The 23,204-nt window shown below is 57.3% G+C and overlaps 11 protein-coding genes across 11 annotated transcripts; 6 read left to right on the forward strand and 5 right to left on the reverse strand.

The window, feature by feature from the left end:
* Nucleotides 1–723: 723 nt before the first annotated feature.
* BDY17DRAFT_245577 (Inosine/uridine-preferring nucleoside hydrolase domain-containing protein) lies at nucleotides 724–1,824 on the forward strand (the record flags this gene model as incomplete). Its single annotated transcript, XM_033730643.1, has 1 exon — nucleotides 724–1,824. A coding segment is annotated over one exon (1,101 nt), but the record flags the coding sequence as incomplete, so codon positions are not given.
* A 245-nt stretch (nucleotides 1,825–2,069) lies between these two features.
* On the reverse strand, nucleotides 2,070–4,913 carry BDY17DRAFT_315293 (peptidase family M41-domain-containing protein; the record flags this gene model as incomplete). Its single annotated transcript, XM_033735897.1, has 1 exon — nucleotides 2,070–4,913. The coding sequence occupies one exon, from the start codon at nucleotides 4,911–4,913 to the stop codon at nucleotides 2,070–2,072; it is 2,844 nt and encodes a 947-aa protein (XP_033593060.1).
* A 531-nt stretch (nucleotides 4,914–5,444) lies between these two features.
* BDY17DRAFT_245916 (FAD dependent oxidoreductase-domain-containing protein) lies at nucleotides 5,445–7,238 on the forward strand (the record flags this gene model as incomplete). The annotated part of the gene is made up of 1 exon (XM_033730674.1): nucleotides 5,445–7,238. The coding sequence occupies one exon, from the start codon at nucleotides 5,445–5,447 to the stop codon at nucleotides 7,236–7,238; it is 1,794 nt and encodes a 597-aa protein (XP_033593061.1).
* A 9-nt stretch (nucleotides 7,239–7,247) lies between these two features.
* Nucleotides 7,248–8,754, reverse strand: BDY17DRAFT_315278 (uncharacterized protein; the record flags this gene model as incomplete). Its single annotated transcript, XM_033735896.1, has 3 exons — nucleotides 7,248–8,257; nucleotides 8,311–8,521; nucleotides 8,578–8,754. 3 exons carry the CDS (start codon nucleotides 8,752–8,754, stop codon nucleotides 7,248–7,250), a joined length of 1,398 nt encoding a protein of 465 aa, XP_033593062.1.
* Nucleotides 8,755–9,232: 478 nt separating this feature from the next.
* BDY17DRAFT_246039 (alpha/beta hydrolase fold family protein) lies at nucleotides 9,233–10,549 on the forward strand (the record flags this gene model as incomplete). The annotated part of the gene is made up of 1 exon (XM_033730686.1): nucleotides 9,233–10,549. One exon carries the CDS (start codon nucleotides 9,233–9,235, stop codon nucleotides 10,547–10,549), a length of 1,317 nt encoding a protein of 438 aa, XP_033593063.1.
* Nucleotides 10,305–11,261, forward strand: BDY17DRAFT_291596 (uncharacterized protein). The gene has a single exon (XM_033732683.1). The coding sequence runs from the start codon at nucleotides 10,563–10,565 to the stop codon at nucleotides 10,830–10,832; it is 270 nt and encodes an 89-aa protein (XP_033593064.1). The 5' UTR covers nucleotides 10,305–10,562; the 3' UTR covers nucleotides 10,833–11,261.
* A 319-nt stretch (nucleotides 11,262–11,580) lies between these two features.
* BDY17DRAFT_307965 (uncharacterized protein) lies at nucleotides 11,581–12,852 on the forward strand (the record flags this gene model as incomplete). The annotated part of the gene is made up of 3 exons (XM_033735157.1): nucleotides 11,581–12,315; nucleotides 12,368–12,787; nucleotides 12,808–12,852. 3 exons carry the CDS (start codon nucleotides 11,581–11,583, stop codon nucleotides 12,850–12,852), a joined length of 1,200 nt encoding a protein of 399 aa, XP_033593065.1.
* BDY17DRAFT_80005 (Tom37 C-terminal domain-containing protein) lies at nucleotides 12,620–14,755 on the reverse strand. The gene is made up of 2 exons (XM_033738721.1): nucleotides 13,345–14,755; nucleotides 12,620–13,115 (listed from the first exon to the last, which is right to left on the reverse strand). The coding sequence occupies exons 1-2, from the start codon at nucleotides 14,662–14,664 to the stop codon at nucleotides 12,888–12,890; spliced, it is 1,548 nt and encodes a 515-aa protein (XP_033593066.1). The 5' UTR covers nucleotides 14,665–14,755; the 3' UTR covers nucleotides 12,620–12,887.
* BDY17DRAFT_291602 (uncharacterized protein) lies at nucleotides 14,719–16,353 on the reverse strand. Its single transcript, XM_033732684.1, has 2 exons — nucleotides 16,174–16,353; nucleotides 14,719–16,118 (listed from the first exon to the last, which is right to left on the reverse strand). The coding sequence occupies exons 1-2, from the start codon at nucleotides 16,250–16,252 to the stop codon at nucleotides 14,848–14,850; spliced, it is 1,350 nt and encodes a 449-aa protein (XP_033593067.1). The 5' UTR covers nucleotides 16,253–16,353; the 3' UTR covers nucleotides 14,719–14,847.
* Nucleotides 16,354–16,446: 93 nt separating this feature from the next.
* On the forward strand, nucleotides 16,447–17,646 carry BDY17DRAFT_291603 (uncharacterized protein). The gene has a single exon (XM_033732685.1). It carries the CDS (start codon nucleotides 16,510–16,512, stop codon nucleotides 17,590–17,592), a length of 1,083 nt encoding a protein of 360 aa, XP_033593068.1. The 5' UTR covers nucleotides 16,447–16,509; the 3' UTR covers nucleotides 17,593–17,646.
* BDY17DRAFT_261800 (uncharacterized protein) lies at nucleotides 17,647–23,130 on the reverse strand. The gene is made up of 2 exons (XM_033731854.1): nucleotides 19,841–23,130; nucleotides 17,647–19,784 (listed from the first exon to the last, which is right to left on the reverse strand). The coding sequence occupies exons 1-2, from the start codon at nucleotides 22,802–22,804 to the stop codon at nucleotides 17,754–17,756; spliced, it is 4,995 nt and encodes a 1,664-aa protein (XP_033593069.1). The 5' UTR covers nucleotides 22,805–23,130; the 3' UTR covers nucleotides 17,647–17,753.
* Nucleotides 23,131–23,204: the final 74 nt, after the last annotated feature.

A 23,204-nucleotide genomic window follows, 5' to 3' on the forward strand; every position in this document is an offset into this window, starting at 1 on the left:
TTCCCACCGCTGTTGGCGACTAGGTGCATGAGGAGTGCGCTACGTTTAGACCGCTCTCGTCGTCGCGTTTGAAGAAAGAGAGAGAGAGAGAGGCCGGACTCGCCAGGCTCCCGTGTCCGATCTGGCCCATATTGAAAGCGCGGCAGGCCACTAGCCTCGGCCTCGGTCTAGACTCGCTCGCTCTACGTGCATGGCAAGCGCCGATTTCCCCCATCGTCCGCTGCACCTTCCACTTGAGGAAATCCCGGGCACGCGGAATGGAAGACGCCCCTTCTAGACATCGCCTCCGTGATTCTCGGCCCTGCTGTGATTGTGCATGCCCGTGGAATATACAGACCACCCCCCCCGTCGATACCCACGGCAGTGTCGGGGAGTATTAAGGTACGCGGTACCTCGCCCTCACGTGGTGTGTGGCAGCTAGTCGGCTTCCATGCAGCTTTCTGGAACCCGCCGCCCCCGTTACATTGAGCTTGACCGTGGTGGGGGAGAGTCGGCCTAGGCGGAATGAGGGCATCGATCGGCGACTGTCGTATTCGCCGTATACACACACACACAGTCATTTTGCAGCTCCTCCTCAGTGGGAGAGCCATCTCAGGTAAGGGATACGGAATCTCTCTTTGAGCGTCATTGGGTTGGGCATTGAGGCACCAACATTTCCCTACATTCCTTGCTCGTCCTACATTTCTTGACCATCCCCACAAAATCCACCGGGAAAGACTACATCCAATGGCGACACCCATCTGGCTCGACTGCGACACCGGCCACGACGATGCCTTTGCAATCCTCCTCGCCGCTCACCACCCGGATGTCCACCTGCTCGGCATCTCCACCATCTACGGCAACGCCCCCCTCGACAAAACCACCTACAACACCCGCGCCATCCTTAAAGCAATCGGCCGCGAAGACATCCCCGTCTACCCCGGCGCCGCGCACCCCTTCTGCCGCCCCGTAGTCTACGCCCCAGACATCCATGGCGAAAGCGGCCTCGACGGCACCACCGTGCTCCCCGCACCAACCGTGCCCGTCCGAACGGACAGAACAGCCGTGGAAGCCATGTACGCCGCACTAATCTCCACCCCCAAAGGAACCGCGTGGATCGTCCCCACAGGCGCCCTAACCACCACCGCCCTCCTGCTCGCCACCCACCCAGACCTCATCGAGCACATAGCCGGGCTAAGCATCATGGGCGGCGCCGTCGGCAACGCCTTCACCAATGCCCCAACCCCGCCGGACAACCGCGTCGGCAACATCACCCCCTGGGCCGAATTCAACATCTACATCGACCCGGAATCCGCGAAATCCGTCTTCAGCAAACCCGTGCTGGCCGCGAAAACGACGCTCATTACATTAGACTTGACGCATCAATTCCTCGCGACGCAGGAAGTGCAGAGCTCGCTGCTCGCCGGTAGTAGTGCTTCTTCGTCTTCTTCCACATCTAATACTCGGAAACTCTTTGCTGAAATCCTCGCCTTCTTTGCAAAAACCTACGCTGAGATCTTCGCTATTACTTCCGGGCCGCCTGTTCACGACCCCCTAGCCGTAGCCGCCGCCTTCCTACCGCACCTCTTCTTTGACTCCCTCGACAGCACAGACGCCGCGACAAAGCCAGTCCGATATGTAGTCGATGTCATTACGGAAGGCGCGCATTCCGAGGCGGCGGAGAGTGCGAGGGCTCAATCACAGTGTGGGCGGACAGTCGTTGCGCCTGTTGCCGGTGGAGGACCCGGCGTGAGGATCCCGAGGGGTGTAGCGAAGGAGGAAGTATGGAAGGTGATTGGAGAGTGTCTTGCGCGAGGCGAGGCGGCGCTGCATGCGCAAAATTGAATCCTAATGGATCTCAGTGGATGCACCACGCACCCATCGCATGGCATCAGCGAGCTCTGAATAGATGTAGAAAACCCTATACATAGTGGTGATAGATTGTACAGCTTCTATTCCTTATGCATGCGCTGTACACTCACAAACAAACAATAGTGGAGTATTCAAGCCCATCGCCCACCGCTTGCAGACACCATCCCCGCCACAACACCAGCGTATGCCCCCAACACCGTCCGAGTGCAACCCCTCCCTTACTGCTCCCTCCGATACAAGCTAGGCGCGCCCTCCGGATCCGGACCCCTCGCCAACCCAGGCGGCAAACCAGATCCACTCCCAGCATCCGACGGCGCATTGTCTCCAATACCCCCCGGGTTCTTCCCAAGACCCTCCTCCGTCTGCTTGGGCGAAGTCGATCCCCCGCCGAAATACTTGTCAAACTCGCCCTTGCTCTCCCAAGGTCTCGGGCCGAGCAAGCGCACCATATCATCGCGACTCAGCACCTCCTTAGCCAACAACTCCTCCGCCACAAGCCCGACTTCCTTCTTCTTCTCGACGAGCAGTTCGCGGCACTGCTCGTACGCCTCGTTGACGATGCGCTTCACCTCCTCGTCGATGGTGCGGCCCGTCTGCTCGGAGAAGGGCTTCGTCAGCGCCGCTTCTTGACTCTCGCTGCTGTCTGGGTAGTAGATGTAGCCAATCTTCTGCGACATGCCCCACTTCGTCACCATGGCGGTGGCCATGCGGGTGACTTTGTTGAAGTCGTCGCTCGCGCCCGATGTGACGGTGTCGAAGTGTAGTTCCTCCGACACGCGGCCGCCGAGCGTCATGGCCATGCGATCCATCATTTGACGCATGTTGAGTAGTACCGCATCGGCGCCTCCGCCGGGAAGGTACTGGGCGTAGCCGAGCGCGCCGGAGCCGCGAGGGATGATGGAGACTTTGAGCAGCGGGTCGGCGTACTGGAAGTACCAGCCGCAGATGGCGTGACCGGCTTCATGGTAGGCGACGGTCTTCTTCTCTTCGGGAGACAAGACGAGACTCTTCTTCTCCATTCCGCCAATCACGCGCTCGATGGCTTGCTCGAAATGTGTAACCTTCACGCTCTCTTCCGAGGTTCTCGCGGCGATGAGCGCGGCTTCGTTGACGCAGTTGGCAATGTCGGCTCCGCTGAAACCGGGGGTCAGAGCGGCCAAGCGACCTTTGAGATGGTCCAAGTCTTCGTGGGTGACAATCTTTTTCAGGTGGACGTTGAAAATTTGCTTCCGTCCCTCCATTGTCGGACGGTCGATGGCGATGTGCCGATCGAAGCGGCCAGGGCGCATGAGCGCTTTGTCGAGGACGTCTGCTCGGTTGGTACCGGCAAGAACAACGACTTGCTCCGAAGTATTGAAGCCGTCCATCTCGGTGAGGATTTGGTTCAACGTGCTCTCTCGCTCGTCGTTACCACCTCCGAAAGACTGCTTCGCACGACTCTTGCCGATGGCGTCGATTTCGTCGATGAAGATGATGCACGGCGTGTTCTTCCTCGCGTTGGCAAACAGATCTCGCACTCGTGAAGGTCCCACACCGACAAACATCTCCACGAATTCAGAACCAGAGACCGAGAAGAATGGCACACCAGACTCTCCGGCTGTAGCCTTAGCCAGTAGAGTCTTACCTGTTCCTGGCGGTCCACTCAAAATGGCGCCTCGAGGGATTTTGGCGCCTAGCTTTTGGTAGAGGCCAGGCTCTTTGAGGAATGACACAAACTCCATAATCTCCATCTTCGCTTCGTCCATGCCTGCGACGTCCGAAAACTTGACCTTGATGTCCGTTTCGTGGTTGAATTTCTTCGCTCTACTCCGTCCCATGCCAAAGATGCCTCCTTGACCTCCACCTGCACCACTGGCAGCACGGCGACTGAGGTAGAGAATGGCGCCAATAAAGAGAAGTGTCGGGCCGAAGGCAAGGATCGTGTTAGACCAAGAAGTCTCGGAATGGTAGGAGACTGGAATCCGCTCGGAGGAGGGAATGCCTAGCTCGGCTTGAGCTTCGTCCACTCTCCTCTCAAAGGCCTCCACGGATCCAATGGAGAAGTAGTAGAAGAAACCAGCCTGAGCGGCTGGCGACTCGGGGTACATGGCGGCCACACTCTCGCGATGGAGATAGACTCGCACGCGATTGCTGTTAATCACCACCAGCTTCTCCACCAGTCCCTTGTCGAAAAAGGTATTTCGGAACTCTTGCCAGGTGATCTCGCGACTGTTCTCAGTCGGAACCACGAGTCGGTAGAGCAGATAGGCGACAAAGGCCGACACGAGGAAGTTGCTCATGTCGAATTTGATCTCGGTCATGTTGGCAAACATGTCTTCTGACTTCTTCTTCTGCCCGTCCTTCTTCTTTTGCTGCCCTTCCTCGCCTGAATTCCGCTGCTGCTGTCCCTGTTGCTCTTGCTCTTGCGGGCGAGGTCCTTCCTCCCCTTTGATGTTGTTTTGTTGCGGGCCAGGATCGGACGAGGTTTTCTGTTGTGGAGTAGCAGCTTGCTCCTCCTTTTCCCTCTCTACATGCTGCCGCGCCAGCGGGCCCGTGAGTCGCCACAACTTCGCAGCTCGACCAGGCGACATGCCCTTCTCCATCACCTCTTTCATCACCTCGTGCATCTCGGTCGGCACGCCTTCCTTCTTCAATCGCGACGCTACAGCATCCAGCTCCTGTGCCATGGACTTGGGCATCCCTTTCTTCACCAGATCAATGATGTAGTCGAGATTTTCCTCCTCGGTCTGCGAGAGCTTGTCCATGCCGGGCTCAAGCTTGTTGGTCGGCGGAGGCTGGCTTGGAGCTGCATCGGGAGTTGGCGTAGCGGGAGTCGTGCTCGACGGCGGTTGTGGCGAGGACATGGGTGAGGATTTGCCATAGAGGTGCTCCGTGCCTTTGGCCGGCTTGCCCTTTTGGTCGGACTTCTTTGGTGTGGCATAGCTGCGACTGCATGCATATGCAAAAGGAGGTCGGGGGAAAGACGCAGGTCTCCTTGCGAGCGTTTGAGATAATGAGGCGGCATCGAGGAGGTGTCGTGAAGTGCGCGCAACAGTGTGCGGCCGACGAAGAATCGTGGCCATCGTGACACACAGCGCGGGTAGGAGAGAAGTTGGTGCTACCGTATTATGCACCACATCGAGAAGTGGACTTGCTGCTGGCGTTGTGGCAGAGGAGGGATGAGGCGTGTGCGATGGCGACGGCGATGTGTCTTCGATTTCAAACATGCATGACGATTCCAGCGCGCGGACTCATCCAGCGGGAGCTCCCGTTTCCGCCTCGCCGCTGACTAAGTCAACGCGACGACCGCAGCTTGAGCCGCGGCTGGAATCGAGGGCTCTGGTAAATGGCCATGGAACTTAACAATCTGTCCTGACGTTCTAATCGTCAGTACTGATACCGCCATGACACTCTACTGACGACTGTTGTCGATGTGGTCTCGCGACTGTTGTGTTTGGACGAAACCCCAAGAGACACAGCCTATAACCGAACAAAAGTTGTCGAGTCTTGCGCCGTCTTGATCACTCATCCGTACTACTTACTGAGAGCCGACGGCCTATAATAACCTCCGAACCATCACAGCATTGCTCTTGTTCGCAGTCCAAAGCATCAACATGGAACAGTATCCCACCACCGGCATCCTCGTGGAGGCCGAGGCATTCGATAACTATGGCGGCTGGACTCTCGACTCGCAATTCGAACTGGAGATGGGCTCGCCTTACCTCCTAGCTCACGGCCTCGGCAAAGCAGTCGCAGACGCAACTACGATAGTCACTCTTCCGAAGGAAACCAAGTTCCACATTTGGGTGCGCACCAAGGACTGGGTACCTAGGCATCATCCCGGAAGGTTCACTCTCTCCTACAACAACTTCGTGATTGGGGAGTTCGGCGCGAGCGGGAAAGAAGGCTGGTGCTGGCAGTACGGCGGGACTACCAAAGTCAAGAAGGAAAAGGCGCCGCTTGTATTGCATGATTTGACAGGGTTCGGGGCGCGGTGTGATGCTATCTTCTTTACAAAAGAAAAGAGCGAGCCCCCGAATGTTGCGAATGATGCTATGCGGAAATGGAGGAAGCGCCTGTTAGGACTGCCTGATCAGCCGGAAGATGCTGGACACTATGATGTGGTTGTCGTTGGCGGCGGGATAGTGGGTGCAGCTGCAGTGCTGACGTCCGCTCGACTCGGGAATCGCGTCGCTCTTGTCCACAATCGCCCTGTTCTGGGCGGGAATGGAAGCGTCGAATGCGGCCTGCGACCACGCGGCATTACAGGACCTCTCATCGACGACATCGCTGAGCGTGATCCCAGTGGTGACATCAAAGGGTTGTCATTGCTGAAAGCGGAGGCGAACGTCAAAGTCTTCCTCGAACACTGCGTATTTGATGCAGTCAAATCTGGATCAAAGATTCTCTCGGTGGATGCACGACATGCACGAAGCGGTAAAGAGATTCGACTTTCCGCCCCCGTGTTTATCGACTGTTCTGGAAGAGTCACACTCGGCTTACTCGCGGGCGCAGAGACATTGTCCGGCCAGGAATCGCATGGAGATTATGGTGAAAGCCTGGCCCCTGCGGAAGCCGATTATCACCACCACGGAAACACGATGTTCTTCCGCACACGAATGGCAGACAAGTTCGTCTCCTTCCCTGAAGTCCCCTGGGCGACAGAAGTCGCAAAAGACTTCTCCAACCTCGGTGGCCAGCTCGTCAAACCCGGCATCGACAACGGCGAAGGTCCGGTGGTGAAACCCCCGGGGCCCGATGTCCGTCGAAGAATGAAACTTCCCGCCACGCATTTCTGGGAGTATGGACAGGATATGGATATGTATACGCAAGGCGAAGAGATCCGTGACCATCTCCTGCGAGCGCTGTTCGGTACCTTCTCCAACGTGAAGAGGATGCAGCCGGAGAAGTATCGGAATCTCCAATTCGATCATGTTGCTTTCGTCGCTGCAACGGGCGAGTTCAAACGGTATCGTGGCGACTACATTCTGACGGAAACGGACATTCGTTCGCATCAACAATTTGAAGATGCAGTGGTGCAGAATGGCGGCGCGTTCTGTCTGCACTACTCCGGACATGAGCACTACGATTTTCGCCTTAAGGACTGGAAGTGGGATGAGCGAGACGGGAAGGACTACGACATTCCATTCCGCTGCCTGTATTCCTCCAACATAGACAATCTCATGATGGCGGGCAAGCATATCAGCGTGACTCACGTCGCCGGGTCGAATACCAAGTTCATGGGAAATGGAGGGCAGCACGCCATTGCTACTGCAGCTGCGGCGTCCTTGTGCAAGAAGTACAGCATCACTCCAAGACAAGTGAGGGAGCAGCATATGGCCGAGCTCCGAGAAGTTGCAAGGAGTATTACCGGAAGAAAACTCGACGGCAATCGAAGTCGACTATGAAGACCAATGTCACAAAAGATCACCACCAAACAACCCCTCCGGATCCCATTCCATCTTGAGCCTTCTCAACCGCTGAAGCCTCTCCAAATCATGATACCGTCGATGAACCGGCGACTCCGGCTCCCGCAGACTATTCGCGAAGTCCACATACTCCACAGGTTTCTGGCCCCGTCTCGTGACCGCAATCACTTTCTCCAAATACCCCTGTACGACTTCCTGGCTCTCAGCACTCGTGCACCACGTCAAGTTGTTCGCCCAGAAGCGTATGCCATGCATACCATTCGCCGTGGCGAATGTTGGCGGTAGCGGGGATTGCGATTCCCAAAGGATGCTGAACATGGATGGCATGGCGTCGGGACAAGTCGTCGTCATTTGTCGCCAGAGCTCTGCGATCTCTGGGAAGACGGAGGGGTCATAGACGTGGATGGCTGTCAAGCGTAGCTTCTTGAAATCGCCTGGAGCCATGAGGGGTTGGAGGGAGTCGCCGTTATTCTCAATGGGGATCATGCCGCCGGCAGACGCTACTGGTCCCAAGTCATAGAGCGCTTTGAAGACCTCTCCTTGCAGCTCTTCGCTCTTTGGGTGGATAACTCGGGCTGTGACTACAATAGCCGGGCAACGAGTCGGCGGCGGTGCGGCGATCATGATAAGGCCGCCTGCGCAGTAAGTCGAGTTGTTGACGACATGGCGCATAGCTTCTGCAACTTCCGCTACACGGTCCAAGGGGAAGATGAATCGCCCATTCCAGAAGCGACCCTGAGCGTTGCCGAAAACTTCAAGGACCGGATATGCGCGCACCGTCAACGACACAACGAGACCGAAGAATTGCCCTGCGCCGCGGATAGCAAACAGAAGATCGGTATGCTCGTCGTCAGACGCGTTGACGATTTCGCCACCGGCTGTGATCAATCGAGCACGCAGAATGTTATCGGAGGCGTAGCCCAGCTTCGACGCCAATGGAGAATTACCACCATTTAGGAAGAACGGAATCGCACCGACGGTATTGGATGATGGGAGAGCTGGATCCATCAGTACGCTCTCACTCGACAAGTGTTGATGACTGCTTACTCACTCGTGCAAACCCCATGTCTTGCCAATTCCATCGCAACCTCCTTACTTCGAACACCACCAACGAGCGTTGCTTCGCTTCTGCTTTCGTTATAAGTGACGGAAGAGAAGTCACTAAGGTCAATGACGATGCCGGCCTCATCGATCGTGGAATAGAGCGACATTCCACCCGATTTGCACACGAATGGCGTCCCTGTAGATCTCGCCCATTTGATCTATTGGTTCCTTCTGGTCAGCACATGTGATGTTGCGAAGACAAAGCTTGGCCTACAATGCTCAAGCAGTCCTCTTCCGTGCTGGGCAAGACGATCGCTGATGGAGTACGGAGATTGACATTCGACCACCGCTGCAGGTGTGCTTGGAATTCGAACGAGGACGGATCGGAGAGGAGCGTTGCGTCTGGCGTGAGACTGTCTCTTAGAGCCTGGAGTTGGGATGTTGAAGGCATGAATCTAATTGCCCGTGGGAGATAAAAGTGAAGCGCGATGGTTGACAAGCATGAAGTCTACCACGGACAAGAAAAGCTTCAATCTTTATAGCAAAGGTCAGCGAGTCCTGGGCACAGGCGGCTGATGCAGCACTTTCAGCCTCATGCGATCCTTCGGCGCGAAACATTCCCGATGAGGGCTGTAGCCGTTAACCCCGAGCGTAACTCGCTCGTAGAGGTGGAAATCGCAAGTCTGTATGTGAGTAGGTGCACGATCGCCGAGCTCCCTTCTCTGTCTCCTTTGTAGAAGGAGTCGGGCGTCCATCACTATTCCCAGGTGCGGTGAAAGAGCTAAAGTGCACGCGTGTCGTAGCCTCGGGCAAGCAATCTGAAGCATGCAACCTCCGCTTCAACCAGCGATGACACCCTGCCAACGACAATGCCGAGTGCATCACCCCAAGAATCCTCAACCCCTCCCGCGAAGAAAAGAAAGACAACAATGCCCTCACAAATCCTGACCCTGCTAGAACCGCACTTCGCCTCCGCGCAAAAGCACATTAACGCCGACCCCGACTTCCAAGCTTCAGCCGCGGGCGTGCGATGCGCCTTCGCCATCACATCCAGTGAAAATCCAAATGACTCCGTGATCGTAGGGATCGACTCGCAGCGCGCCGCTCTCGAAGTCGGGCCCGCGCATTATGGGACGTTTGCCATTCAAGCCAGGCCGGAAGACTGGACGGCTTTCTTCGACGGCACACTCGTCCGGCCGTATCAGTCTTTCTGGGGCATGTTGCGAGTTCTGGCGCCGGAGAACAAGGAGATAGCTATTCTAGGCGATCAGCAGTCTTTCGCCGCGCATGCGCGAATCTGGCGAATCGTGCTGGATCGAATACGAGACGCGGTGCATGGCAAAGCTATTCGCACGGCAGCAGAGCACGAACCCCCGGCGGAGGAGGTGGTCGAAGACGATGCAGTGACTGGGAAGTATATCTGGCTTGAGATGGCGGAGTACGGCAAAGTGAAGATCTTCTACGAGACGGCTGGCGACGGACCGCAGGATATCTTATTCCTGCACACGGCTGGCTCGGACTCGCGGCAATACCACACGCTGATGAACAATGCTGATCTGCGCGAGCGATGCACGATGTATGCCTTCGACCTGCCTGCGCACGGAAGGTCGAGTTTGGGATCAAAGCAGGCGCCGGAGGGATACAAGTTGACTGAAGCATCCTACCTCGAAGCCATAGGGAAGGTAATCGCTCGTCTCCGCCTGCGCAACACAATCCTCTGCGGCGCCTCGATGGCCGGCCACGTATGTCTAGCAGCAGCGATAGCCGCGAAAAAGCTGGACGTGCACGGCGTGATAGCCTGCGAAGCCTGCGAGCACCTCGCATTCGACCAGCCGATTTACGAAATCAAAGGCGCAGACACGTCGCTTCTCGACCCCGAGCGGGTGTGCGGAATGTGCGCCCCGACGTCGCCGGAGTACTACAAGCGGCAGGTCTGGTGGCAGTACTCGAGCAATGGATACGGGGTGTTTGCGGGGGATTTGAAGTTCTACTTCCGGGGGTGGGACGGGAGGGGGAGGGTGGAGGGGATTGATACGCGGCGGTGTCCGGTGTATTTGTTGACGGGGGAGTATGATTATAGTTGTACGACGGAGGCGAGCAAGGCTACTGCGGATAAGATCCCTGGGGCGAGGTTTGAGGCTATGAAGGGGTTGGGGCATTTTCCTTTGACGGAGAATCCGGAGCTTGTGCTGCCGTATCTTTTGCGGGCGATTGCTTTTATTCAGAGGAATCGTGAGGACGACTGATGGAGAGGCTTGAATGTCTGCAAGGCAACAGCGTAGCTGTGAGTTCGTCCAGACTCTGATCACTCGACGGACGACAGGTTTGCCCACCAGGCAGCAACCTCATCCATATAAATACTCCCCTTCCCACACCCACCAGCCCCTCAATCAAACCCCGATCCCACCGCCGCAGCATTCCACAATGTCAACGGCCGAGCCCAACGACACACCTAGAACTCAGCCTCCACCCTCCCTATCAATCCGGCTGCACCTAAGAGGCGGCGCAACGGACGCAAACGTCCAATGAGCAATCGAATGGATGCGCCAGCTAGGCTATTCCGTCAAAGAGCGGCAACGCATCAGCACGGCATCGGTCGAGTTTGTCCCTGTCGAGGGCTACCCGCACGAGTCTCCTGAGGAGGGCAGCGCGCTGGTGGAAGCGTTTAGGCGGCAGTTTGATGATGAGGATTCGTTGATTGAGACGTAGCCCATTATGTACGAGGGATGGACATCACGAGAGTGGATGTCACATCAGTTATCTGCGGTCAACCCGTCGGCGTTAAGGAGTAGGGTGGGAATAGGTACTCGGGGTGTTTCTCTTGAGAGTGGATGTGGGTTGGTCTTTTCGGTGTACGATGTCGAAAGAACCAACCTTTCCAACAGTACGCTGCTTCTCAAAATATACTCAACAGACTCCCAGAACATTCCATCCGATATGACGGTGATTTCCATACGCATCGCCGGCTCATAAGCGCAGGGCTCGCGAATTGAAGCCGCATTAGGAAAGAGATCGGCAGTGCTCGGGCTAAGCCTTGCTGCCTACCAGACCTCACCAACCCATGTCTCAAACCACAGTTCAAGCGACATTTCCTCCTCCAAATATTTATCCCATCATCTTCACAATGAAAGCATCGACGTCTTCTTCATCGCCCTGGAGATAAGAAGATGGTAGGCGTCCCAGGCCGCTCCTCCGCCTGCCAGCCGTGCAAGAAGCGGCGTATAGCGGTAGGTGCCATCTCCCCCTTCCCAAACAGCTCCCAAACAGCACATTACCCATGTCAACTAACGGAGATACGGCACGACAGTGCGATCAACAGCAGCCACAATGCGCGCGATGCCTCCTAGGAAAACGTTTATGCGAGTACACCCAAGGGCAGCGGATTTTCGTGCTCAACGACGCTGGCAGTCATAAGACGATCTACAAGAAGAAAGATGGCGAGGTGGCGGATCGGGAGCGCAGGGCGAAGGCATCCGGCGAGAAAGTCCAAGCGACGAATTCAGAGGACCAGCAAACAGCAGCATTGATTTTATCCAAGCAGCCTTCAAGCAGCGCACTCCACCAGCAGTCACTGCTGGCATACGCCTTAGACGACCAACTCTCCCGACGCCACAAGGCAGGCTACATGCAGGATCTCGCGTCCAGCTCCGCCGCCAGCAACATCATGGACTCCTGTCTCCGCCCCTCGTTCCTAGCCTACTACATCGCCTGGCTGACGCGGCGAGAGTCCATGGATGACCCGCGCCTCACAGCCGCCGGGCGCGAGCTGTACATCTGCGCTCTGCAGGAGACGCACAGTGCGCTTGCGAGCCGGCGCACCGCGCTCTCGGACTCGACGCTAGCGGCTTGCCAGGCGCTGGCGGCGTACGAGGCGCTCGAGTGTCCTGGCGGCACGCTGCAGGCTTGGGAGTGGCATCAGGCGGCTTTGGGCAGGCTGGTGCGGCTGCGAGGGCCGGCGGCGCATGTGGATGGGCCTGCGTGGCAGGTGTTTACGGGCTTTCGCTTGTATTCTGTATGGACGTGTGGTGTCCCCGCCTGGGGATCGTGACTGACGGATTGAACAGATTCTGCAAGCGTTCGACAGTGGACACGACACCTTCCTTGCAAAGCCGGAGTGGACAGACATCCCGTTTAGCGTGCATCCGAAGCGCAAGCTTGATGAGCTTCTGGACATCTTCGCTCTCGGACCCCAAGTCTCCCGAATGGGCAGCACGTTGTCCACACTGCCGCCCGACCAGGTCGTCCCCACCGCGTTCTCCATGGTCGACAAGTTACTCTTGATCATCAAGAAGCTGCAAGAGTTCGAGCAGCGGCTCGAGAGAGATAGCGAGGTGCCGTTGTACCAGGAACGCAGTCTCCCGCTGAACCCGCATCACGCTTCCGAGCAGCCGGGCGACGCAGAGTTCATCTTTCCGCCCATCTTCTGGTTTGCGGATCTCGATACCGCATTGTTGCTGACTCTCTTCTGGGCAATGTCTGCAATGGTGAGTATTCCATTCGTCAGCGCCTCCAGGACCGCCCAGCTGACCACATTTCGTCCGCGGCATAGGCATACTCCGGCCTCCTGAACCTGCACGCCCTCTTTCACGAACACAATCTCTCCCACGTCTTCGCCACAGCAACAGCGTCTCTCGCCAACCTCAGCGATGCCCAATACCTGCACTTCCTCCTCCGCGATCGCGCGAGAAAGGTCCTGCAGAGCGTCGCATATTGCACCACGCCTGCAGCGGTCGAGTTGGGACCGCCGCGCGTCACCACGCAACTGGTCATCGTGAGCGATGTGTTGAAGAACAACAGCGCGTGCGAAGCAGAGTACCAATGGGCCATGAGAGCGCGGGTGCGCATGGGCGAGAAGTACGCTCGGATTCTGAAGTGTGATACCTGATGGCGTGCATTTGGCAACAGCTATGTCAGTTGTTCAAGGCAACCCGTCCTTCTCCACCTCGACCTCCACCCTAACAGGTTTATCAGAGAGATCGCGCGGATGCACCACGACGTTATCATTCGCCGCTTGCTGCTGCTGTTGGCTCAGCAGACTCATGCCCGCCAATGCGGCGCCCAAATGGCCATAATCTGCGAACCGTTTGCGCCCGAATATCTGCACCTGCTCGCCGCGAGGCCACTCCAGGAAGCCGAGGACAAAGGCGTAATAGGTGCCAAAGCCGATCGAGGCGGCGGTGGTCGCGAGGAAGGCGGGGAACCATCGCTTTTCCCATAGTGGGTGCTTGCGAGGCGTGGCTGGGATGTGCTCGACTCTGCCGAGGCCGATGTAGGGTATTCGAGCTGCTAGGTCAGACGCGATCACGGTCACGGCATCCGTGAAGCTCGAAGATTGTCGAGCTGCCCAGGGGAGATTCAGACTGTGTGTCGCAGCATCCGCAGCCACGCTCTTCCCTCTTCCCATTACATCCCCAACATCCGTCCCCATCTTCAACCTCTCATGCATCCTCTCCGTAAACCTCACCAAAGCCGGGTACTTCCCCCTCAACATCTTCCTCAACCAACCCTGCGGGAGTTCAGGAAACAGCATCAAACTCAAATACCCATAAACCGCACAATCCACAGCCTGCATCTCCTCCGTGCCCAAAAAGAACTCCCGCTCCTCCAGCATATTACTCAAAGGCTCGAAAAACGCCTCAGCGAGCGCATGCAATCGGAAAATCGCAGAATGCTCCGGTCGCCTTAGAAGACTACGCAACGTATCCTTACGCGGAAGAAGTAAACTCGCCGCTTTGCGCTGACTCTCCGCTTCGAATTGCGGCTCTTTGCCTACCGAGGCGACATCGCCGGCCCCGCCGCGCCCGCTCAAATCCTCATGCGGATCCTCCTCATCGACGTCAATGTGTGAAATCCCCAGCTGCGCAGTCCTCTTCTTCGCGTCGGCGCGCCGCCGCGGAGGGACGGTGTAATTGGCGTACCAGGGGAGGAGGCGCGTGAAGGCGGGGCGGGTGGCGGAGCGGTAGTTTTCGGAGGAGGTGTAGAGGGTGATGTCGAGGAGGGGTTGGGCGCGGGAGTCGAGGAGGGAGGTGAGGGCTGTTGAGGTTGCTGATTGCAAGGCGTTGTCGTTGTTCGAGGTTGAGATTGGTTGGAGGTGTGTTTGGATGGCTTGGAAGCCCTCGTAGGTTTTCTGGTCGTCGAGGAGGTAGGGGAGGTGCCGGGTTTGGTCGTGGGTGGGGATGAGGTGCCAGTTGCTGGTGGTTGGGTGGAGGTGTTGGAGTAGGGCTACTGCGGCGTTGCATTCGGCGTCGATGGACGGTAGGCCGAATGCCGGCCCTAAGATGTAAAGCTCCATTGGGTTATCGGGGGGTGAGATACATTGTGCGGGTGGTGATGCGAGAGAGGATGTGCAGGAGGATTGCATGTGATGTGCTGGAAGTTTTTCTGAGTCATGCGGAAGCTCCGCTGAGCTGCGACTTGACTCGTGCAAGGCTTTGTGCTGCTGCCGCGAAGGAGTCGAGGCGATGCATTTAGCGTGTATTTGTGGCACGGTATGCTCAATGAATCGCTAAGCAACACACTATACAGACATATAGCACATACACAATCACAATACCAGCCGGCCCGGCTCCTGCTCAAGCGCCACCTTCATCCGCTCCAGATACTCCGCCGCCCGCGCTTCCTCGCCCACTCTAGCCGTGACCGAGAAGATATTGCCGCTAGGCGACACACCCACAGCCGCCGGCGCAGCAGTAACAGGAGACACCTTGCGCTTCGCAGCCTTGGGAGCCAAGAAGTCAATGATGTCCGGCTTCTTCGCCAACGCCCTAGAAGCTACGAGAGGAGGGTTGGAGATGCCCATGATTTGAGGAATGAAGGAACCCCGGGATGAGTGGTGGATCTGATCGAGGCCTAGAACGGAGTTGAAGAGTTCGTCGGCGGTGGGTTTGCGGTTCCTGCTGGGCGGGAGGTCTTCGTTTGCGAGTTCGGAGGCGCGGGCGATGAAGGTGGATAGTGGGAGGAAGATGCCTAGGGAGTCTTGGACGCGTTTTTGCGTGGCGATGACGGCGGATAGGGTGATGGGTAGCGCAATCTCCGTCTCCTGGGGAAGCTCGGCGGCGGCTGATTTCGCTTTGTCTGCTTGGGCGGGTTTCGTCGCCTCCTTCTTTGATATTCTGATGTTGGAGAGGTCCAGATGGGAGAGCTTTTCTATGCGCTTCGACTGCTTCTCTGGGTATTCTTTGTTGATGCGGCCGAGGTAGGCGAGCACATCGCCCTTCAGCAAGCGGCCGTTTGGTCCGGAAGTGGGGATTTTGTCGACTTCGCTTGTCGAGTAGCCGTTGGCGTGTAGCAGATGCTCGACAGAGGGTAAGAGGGGGTATTTCTGCCTGGCCGTGTTGCCTCCTTGCTTTGAAGTGGTTTCCTCCTTCGCGGGCGAAGCCGTCGGTGTAGCATCTGCAGATTTCCCACCGCTGCTCCCCTTCTCAGATGTCTGCTTTGAATCCTCCTCCTCCTCCTTCTGCTTAGGCTGTGACTCCTCTTTTCTCTGCTCCTGCGACTTGCTCGCACTCTTCTCCTCCGCAGGCACCTCCAAGCTCTCCAAGTCATCCCCAACATCCGCAAACACAGCAATCCGCTGCCCCACCGGCACGCCCTTTGCGCCCTCAGCCGCAATAATCTTAAACAGAATGCCATCATCTTGCGCCTCGACGTCCATGGTCGCTTTGTCCGTTTCGATTTCGAGGATAACGTCGCCGGCGGAGAAGGAGGCGCCCTCCTTCACTTTCCAGCTGGCGATGTTGCCTTCGCTCATGGTGGGGGAGAGGGCGGGCATGGTGTAGTTTTGTGCTGCTCGGTTTCTCGCACAGACTCGGAAGCCTGGGGGGGTGCGTCAGTTGATGTCTGTTCGGGGTTGTGTGCGACGCTGTCTCACCTCTGCGCGCCGGAGCTCGGGGTGCGCATCTTTGCGCCAGTCGCGCGGAGAGTCGGGAGGGGGTTGCGAGGGCCGCCATTGCAGCTCTACAGACTACAACATGCGCGGGGGGATGAGAGGGTGGAGGTGGAGGAGGAGGGCGAGGGTGGAAAGCAATGGAGAGGTGCAGACGAGAGCGTTGGGACCGGGCAGGGAGGAGGTGGCATGTGCGCTGCACGTCGCTCCGCGAAAGCGCCGAAGCTTCAATTTAATTCGCACTTCACCTCTGTACTGCAGGAAACATTAGAGTCTCCTTCATGCGGCCAGCCCATCTAGAGCCACGACAAGGCCGACGAGATGTCAACGATCCAATGGCTCCTCAGACTGCCTCCTGGATTGAGATGGCGCATCCTCTCCCCAAACCCGAATAAAACATCACGCCTCCAATCCCTCACTTGCAGACCATTCAGCCAGACAACATGCGCGCACGCAAAACCAACCAAACCCCCCAAACCCAAAGTCATCCGACCACTCCCCAAACAATCACGAGCACAACCACCCGCCCCACCACCTCCAACTCCATCATTCACCACCCCTCCCCCATCAACCAATCTCTCCAACACCCGCCCAAGCAACTCCCGTCTCGACCCATCCCTCACCCAGCTCCTCGACACCACAGGCCAGGTACTTCTCTACCACGCCCCAAGCCACACGAGCTTCTACTTCTTCTCCTACCTCTTCGGCACAGCCGTGCTCGCTGGTTCTCTCCTGCAAGCAAGCAACATCAACGTCCCCACCGCCGCCGAAGCGCAAGCAGAAGGCAAGCAAATGCCATGGTACCTGCGCACCGCCTCGTCTGGAGTAGCCATCTTCACCGCCGCGATAGGCACGGCACTAATCCTCGCACCCGCGAAATTAATCCGTAGCGTATCGCTCGTTGCCTCGTCTATGCCTGGGAATTTGACACGGGGAACGCCCTTCTTACGGCTCGAGACCAAACCCGCCATCCCACTATTCGGCCGCAAAGGCAGAGTAATCGACGCCCCAATGCACCAAGTCTTCATCGACAGACAAGTAGTAGGCATGGGCGCCATCTCATACTACCACATCCCACGCGAGGAAGCGCAGAAATTCACGCAGCTCGGCCTCCCCGCCTCCGAGGGGGGCAGCGAAGCAGTGAAACCCACTATAATACAACGCTTGCAAGCCTTCAACACCTCCCTGCTCAACATCTGGCCGAATTTGAAACAAGATACGCGCCGCATGCTGCTGCGCGACGGGATTGCGTACGTGCGGATTGAAGGGGAAGGCGGGCATTGGAAGCTGGATGTGAATGGGGCGCAGATGCTGGAGCATGGGAAGCCGTTGGCGGCAGCGCTGAGTCCGGGCGAGTTTGATCGGTCGTGGCTTTCGAAGGCGAGGAAGGTGATTGGGATTTGATTGAGGACTCAATCGGGGCGGGGAGGATTGTATCATACTGTACTGCTACATATATCACCTCATGAAACATACAGCCAGGAACTCTCACACACACCCCCTACCCATCCAACAAGCCAACCCCCACTTCCCTCCATCACAAGCAAAGAATCAAAAAAACCCCCCTACTTCGGCTGACTCGGATCCAACACGCGCTGACAAGCCTCAATATCCGCCACCGTCGCATTAAACGCATCTTTAACACTGTGCAGCACCTGGTTGCGATTCCAATTCCCCCGCTGGCCCCACACCACATGCATCATGCTCGCGTTGACCTGCTCGAGCTGCTCGACCGACAAGCCGGATGAGGCGGCCACGAGTTGGATGAGGAGGAGGGCGGCGGAGTCTTGGTCTAGGAGGATGCGGGATTTGTTGCCTGCGGGGTCTTCGTGGCTGGTTGTGGTGGTGGTTTCAGCTGGGGGGTTCAGGACGGCGCTGATAGAGCCGCGGCGGGGTTGGTCTTGGTGGTCTGCCTGCTGCTGTTGGGGTGGCGGCGCAGGCACGGGATGAGCCATGTATGGAGGCGAAGATTGCGATGACGATCCGTACCCCAGCTGCTCCTGCGTATCAGGTAATTGGCTTCCACCACGGGCTTCCGGCAACATGGAGAAGTCGGGGTGGTCGGCACCACCAGCGCCGCCGGGGAGGTGGACGCCATTCGAAAGCTGCGTAAGAACAGACGGACCACTGCTTCTGTCCTTCGAGCTGGTCTTCTGTCCCGAGGTGGTGGTTGAGGCGCTGTTATGGTAATGTTCGGGTTGCGAGCCCTGGGCGATGCGCGTGTGGGCGCTGTGTTGTGTCAGCTGGCCTTGGGTGTTGGGCTGGCTGAGTGAAGTGGGTGATCCGTGTTGGTGTTCGGTATCGATCATCATCTCCGAGTCATCCTGTTGCAGTCGCGAAGGCACGATGGAGCCGTTGGTGTGCGCAGATGGATGGCTGCCGTTCGTCGTGCTCCATGGATTGGAGAGCGGGCTTGGTCCGTGGCCAAAGCGACTGGGTGTGATGGGGAACAACGGCGGCCGACCACCCGGGACTTCAAGGCCGAGATTGACGGGCCCCGAGGTCTCGGTGGTCGTGTTGGAGACGTGCGCCGGCGGGACATTGGGCACGACCTTGGGCACATCTTCCCCTCGTCGCTGTGCCTCCCTCTCCTTCTGCAGACGCTCGTACTCACGAGCTTGCTCACGCTGGTAGACAGCCTCGCACTCAGCGCAGAGCGCAGGCTGCGTCTGCTCAAGCGTAGTCATGTCAACCTCCACATTAGCCAGCATCTCATTGGCCTTCAACGTGCGATCCTGGTCGCCCAGCGCCTTCGCGTCCTTCGCCAGCCGCTTAATATCCGCGAGAAAGTCCTTCGGGCGTTTGTAGTACCCGTTCGAAAGCCGCTTCTCAATCGTGACAATCTCCAGATTGTAGTAAAACTTGCCCGAAGCGACTTCGAGGATTCCAGGCGCGCCCTTGTCGTCCTTGCTCAACTCGTACGGCCGGAACAGCTGCTGCTGGCGTCTCTGCTCCTCACCCAGATCGGTGGTGAGCACCTCCGGATTCTGCTCATCGTACAAGTACGCAATATCGCGATCCTCAACGACAGGATTGCGGAACTTCCTGTACTTGAGCTTGATCTGATCCATGACGCTTTGGATGTGCAGCTTCAGCAAGTTCAGCGTCTGCCGATCCTTCTTCTTCTGCGCCTTGAGATCTTCTTTGCTCGGGCCTTGTGGTTCGGCCGCGGCAGGTGCGATGGGCAGCTCGGCGAGCTTTCTCTTCTTTCTATTCTCCGCCTCGGGAAAGTCCGATGGAGGCTTGCGAATGTAGTCGACGATGGAGGTGAAGAATTCGTGTCGAGCCGCCTCATCTGGTCGTGCAAGCTCAAATTGGTCTTTCATGGAGTAACCAAAGAGGTCGCGGATCATTCGGCCTTCCAGTGCGGCATTGTACTTCCTCGTGTCCTCGTCAATATCGTCTGGGCCCTTCTCGAGTATACCAAGAAGCAGGACAGGCTCGGTGGGCGGCAGGCTGCGCAACAGGCCAGTGAATGTGCGAATGGCAGAGTCTCCAAGCGTTCGATACCACATGTCGATGTTCGGGATGAAGATGACACTGGGCTTGTGACGCTTGACTTCCTCGAACTGCTGCACAATAGCGGCTTCGACGGACTGTGGACATAATTAGCATAGCACTTTAAATCAGTATGTCAAAAATGCCGCCTTACCCTCGAAGAATCCTTCATCAAAGTCGCCATATCAAAATTCTGCACATGCAAACCCTCAAGCTTGCTCAGCAACGCAGCACCAAGATACTGCTGCCCCATGCCCTGCTCGCCTCGAATCAACAATCGCGGCCGAAAGATGCGAGCCGACTCGAATTGACGCTGCAGGTTCTCGCGCTCAAAGCCTTGCTGGTCCTCTCGGTCATCGTACATGGCTTCTTCCAAAGCCGTCGCCTTTCGCTTTCGGGGGATAGCATGATTGACCAGATTCGTGATCGTCTCCAATGGCTTGCGAAGCAGCGGCTCCACGTCCTTCCTTAATGGAGCGGCGCCGGATGCGGCTGAACGTTCGGACGCAGGCACGATCTTGTTGACGGAGATCATGAAGTCTTTGGCCAGCACTTTGATCGTGTCCGGGTCGATGAGCAGCTTCTCATTGCTCGTGTAGATCTGTGGGTATGTGCCTTGAACCGCATTCAGCGCTGCTTCAGTGCAAAGAGCACGCAGATCGGCACCACCGTAGCCTCGCGTGAGCTCGGCGAGTTGATCCTTGAAGTCTGGCTTGAGCGCGGGTTCCCATCCTTTGGTATGAATGTCAATGATTGCTCTCCGAGCCTTCTCATCAGGCAAAGGGAAGTAGAACTCCCGATCGAACCGACCTGGTCGCCTCAATGCAGGATCCACAGAGTCTGGACGATTGGTGGCACCAATGACAATCACCTGCCCTCGGCCGTCCATGCCGTCCATCAACGCGAGCAGAGTCGCAACGATGGACGCGTGGATCTGCTCTTGCTTGCTCGATCGCACAGGAGCCAGTCCATCAATTTCGTCGAAGAAGATGATGCTGGGTTGATTCTTCCTTGCTTCTTCGAAAAGCAGACGTAGCTGTTTCTCCGCCTCGCCCACCCACTTGCTCAGTGCATCTGCTCCTTTTCGCATGTAAAAGGTCACTTTCTTGCCCTGCGAGCTTACACTGGAAGCCAGTGCACGAGCAAGCAACGTTTTACCCGTTCCTGGAGGACCGTGGAAGAGCACACCTCGTGGAGGTGTGACGTGGAACTTGAGGAACAGCTCCGGGTACAGCAAAGGGAGAGAGACCATTTCCTTGAGCTGGTTGATGTGATCTTCCAGCCCACCCACACCGTCAAATGTGACGTTGGGATCGACACCGAGAGGATCAGCGTCGGCAAGTGCTTTTCGGTCCTTGACTTTGCCCAAACCAGGTGGGCCACCTCCAGGTCCTTGTATCGGATCGGCATTGAGCGTCTGAGGCACATATGGCTTGGGGAAGGCAGAAGTAGGGGTCATGCCAACCGCACCGCCGACCCCTTGCTGACCAGCACGACCAAGACCCATCTCGTCATCACTACTGTCAGAGTCGACGCCAGCAGTCGCACCGGCACCGGCCCCTTCTGCACCTCCGAAAACGGGTGGAGGTCCTCCTGCGCCGCCGAAAGGACCAAAGGTTGAGAAGAGGCTGCGGTAAGCTCCAGCAGCCCCACGCTTCCCTCGTTGTGGGGTGGCAGCAGGTGGGATAGCATCATCGTCTTCGATGGGCAGGAGAAGCTCGGGACGAAGAATGCGATAATCCGGTCGATTGCTCCGGTTCCGCAGGTTCGGTTCAAACGCAATCTCACTGCGTCTCGACGGCCTCTTCCGATCACGCCGATTGCGCCTGTGGTCTTCTTCCAGGTCTGCAGCTTCATCTGCGATCTCATCGGGATCCAGCTGGTCATCATCGTCAGATTTGAGACGTTGAGATCGGCTGCGCTGCGACGCCGTCTTGCGCGCCAGTCGACCAGATCTCCTGCCTCCGCCTGCGCTCTCATCATTGCTACTACGCCCATGAGGAACTTTCAAATGATCTTCAGAGTCAGACACATCCTCTTCGTTGTCCGCCTCGCCTTCCAAATCGGGCTCGAAGTCGCTACTTTGTTCGACGGCGCCAGATTTTCTCGCGCGAAGCGATCTGCGTTGTGGTTGGGACTCGGGAGGAGGGGTAGGAGTTTTGCGACGTTGCCGAAGAGTTCGCCCAGCTCGCTGCACAGGGCCATCGTCTTCCTCTGATTCTGGAACGACCTGCTCTTCCTCGTCAACGAGTTCCATTTGGATCTCGTCTTGCACAGGCTCGTCAGCTTGGGGTGATTCAGGGTCAATCTTTGGTTTTGAATCTAGGCCTGCCGCCTCTTGTAGTTGTGACATCAACTCCTCATCCGCAAGAACTTGCGGTGGTTGTGAGTCCTCTTGAGAAGCCTCCATGATAGCACTCGGGAGCTTCTTCATGCTTTTGCCGCCTCTTGATGGTCTTCTCTCGGGGGGCTCCGGCGTAGCAGTGCCAGGGCGAGTGACTTGTTCATGCTTCCCGGAATCCGTCAACGCGACCAGCGGATCCTCGTCGTTGTGCGAGATGCGACTGCTCCTACGCGTCGCAGTAGCGCTGGTGGGTTGAGCCTGTGGAGTAGGTTCACGGCGGGAGCTGGGCCTGCTGTTCGTCCGTGGACGTGTGGCTCGGCCGCCGTCCATCACGCTGGGAGGAACTTTGAGCTTGACGATCAAGCGGCCACTTCGTGCAGCGCTGCTTCTCTTGACAGGTTTGATCTCGTGCTCGCTGTCCTCTTCCTCCTCTTTGAATTCCTCCTCGTCGCTGGGCTCTTCGTAGTGTACAGGCTTCTTCGCCGTCGCCCTCACGCTTCTTCCAGTCTTGGGATTCAGCTCCACCTCATCCTCACTGGACTCTGCAAAGGACTCCTCGTCACTATCGGCAGCCTCGCTGTCCTCAAGAATATCCCCGTCGCTATCTTCGTAGGTCTCGCGACGCCTTTTGGCAGGCTTCCGACTCGCGAGCTTTTGCTGCTTGCGCGAGCGGGCTTGAGGTCGAGCGCGAGGGGAGGAAGTGGCGCCGTAGTCGAGATCGTCGGAGTCCGACTTGTTGGGGTCGAAGTTGTCGAACTTGCGCTTGCTGGCCATGGGCGAGCGCGATAGCGAGTGGGGTGTGACTGGTTCGTAGCCAAGCCCGCTGCTGCCTAGATTTCACCCACACGCGTCTTGAGATGATGAGATTGGATGGACCATCCACCCTCACGAGATCTCGTGTCGCATTTGGGAACGCGCCAAGACGGGATGGACTTTGGGAGATGGAGGTTGTGGTGAGGGGATGTGTGTCGATGGCGGGCAGAGGGAGGGTTTGCTATGATGGGCAGAGGAATAAATTACTGCAAGGATGGAGCAAATGCAGGAGGTGTGGAGGCAGCATGGGAGTCACTGCAGACAACGGGGGAGGCGTTAGGTAGGCGGGTGCGGGATGCAGAGAGTTTGATACACGCTAGCGCAATTTAAACTTTCCCACACCACACGGCTTCTCTCGCCG

Source organism: Neohortaea acidophila (assembly GCF_010093505.1).
Source record: "Neohortaea acidophila strain CBS 113389 unplaced genomic scaffold BDY17scaffold_2, whole genome shotgun sequence".
NCBI classification, from domain to species: domain Eukaryota; kingdom Fungi; phylum Ascomycota; class Dothideomycetes; order Mycosphaerellales; family Teratosphaeriaceae; genus Neohortaea; species Neohortaea acidophila.

Coding starts and splice junctions, on each gene's coding strand:
- BDY17DRAFT_291596 (XM_033732683.1), top strand. CDS start 10,563: ATGTCTGCAAGGCAACAGCGTAGCTGTGAGTTCGTCCAGACTCTGATC.
- BDY17DRAFT_80005 (XM_033738721.1), bottom strand. CDS start 14,664: ATGCAATCCTCCTGCACATCCTCTCTCGCATCACCACCCGCACAATGT. Junction 13,116..13,344: donor TGGGCGCCGCATTGGCGGGC/ATGAGTCTGCTG, acceptor GCCCATTGGTAC/TCTGCTTCGCACGCGCTGTT.
- BDY17DRAFT_291602 (XM_033732684.1), bottom strand. CDS start 16,252: ATGGCGGCCCTCGCAACCCCCTCCCGACTCTCCGCGCGACTGGCGCAA. Junction 16,119..16,173: donor CCGAGCTCCGGCGCGCAGAG/GTGAGACAGCGT, acceptor GCACCCCCCCAG/GCTTCCGAGTCTGTGCGAGA.
- BDY17DRAFT_291603 (XM_033732685.1), top strand. CDS start 16,510: ATGTCAACGATCCAATGGCTCCTCAGACTGCCTCCTGGATTGAGATGG.
- BDY17DRAFT_261800 (XM_033731854.1), bottom strand. CDS start 22,804: ATGGCCAGCAAGCGCAAGTTCGACAACTTCGACCCCAACAAGTCGGAC. Junction 19,785..19,840: donor TGATGAAGGATTCTTCGAGG/GTAAGGCGGCAT, acceptor TTATGTCCACAG/TCCGTCGAAGCCGCTATTGT.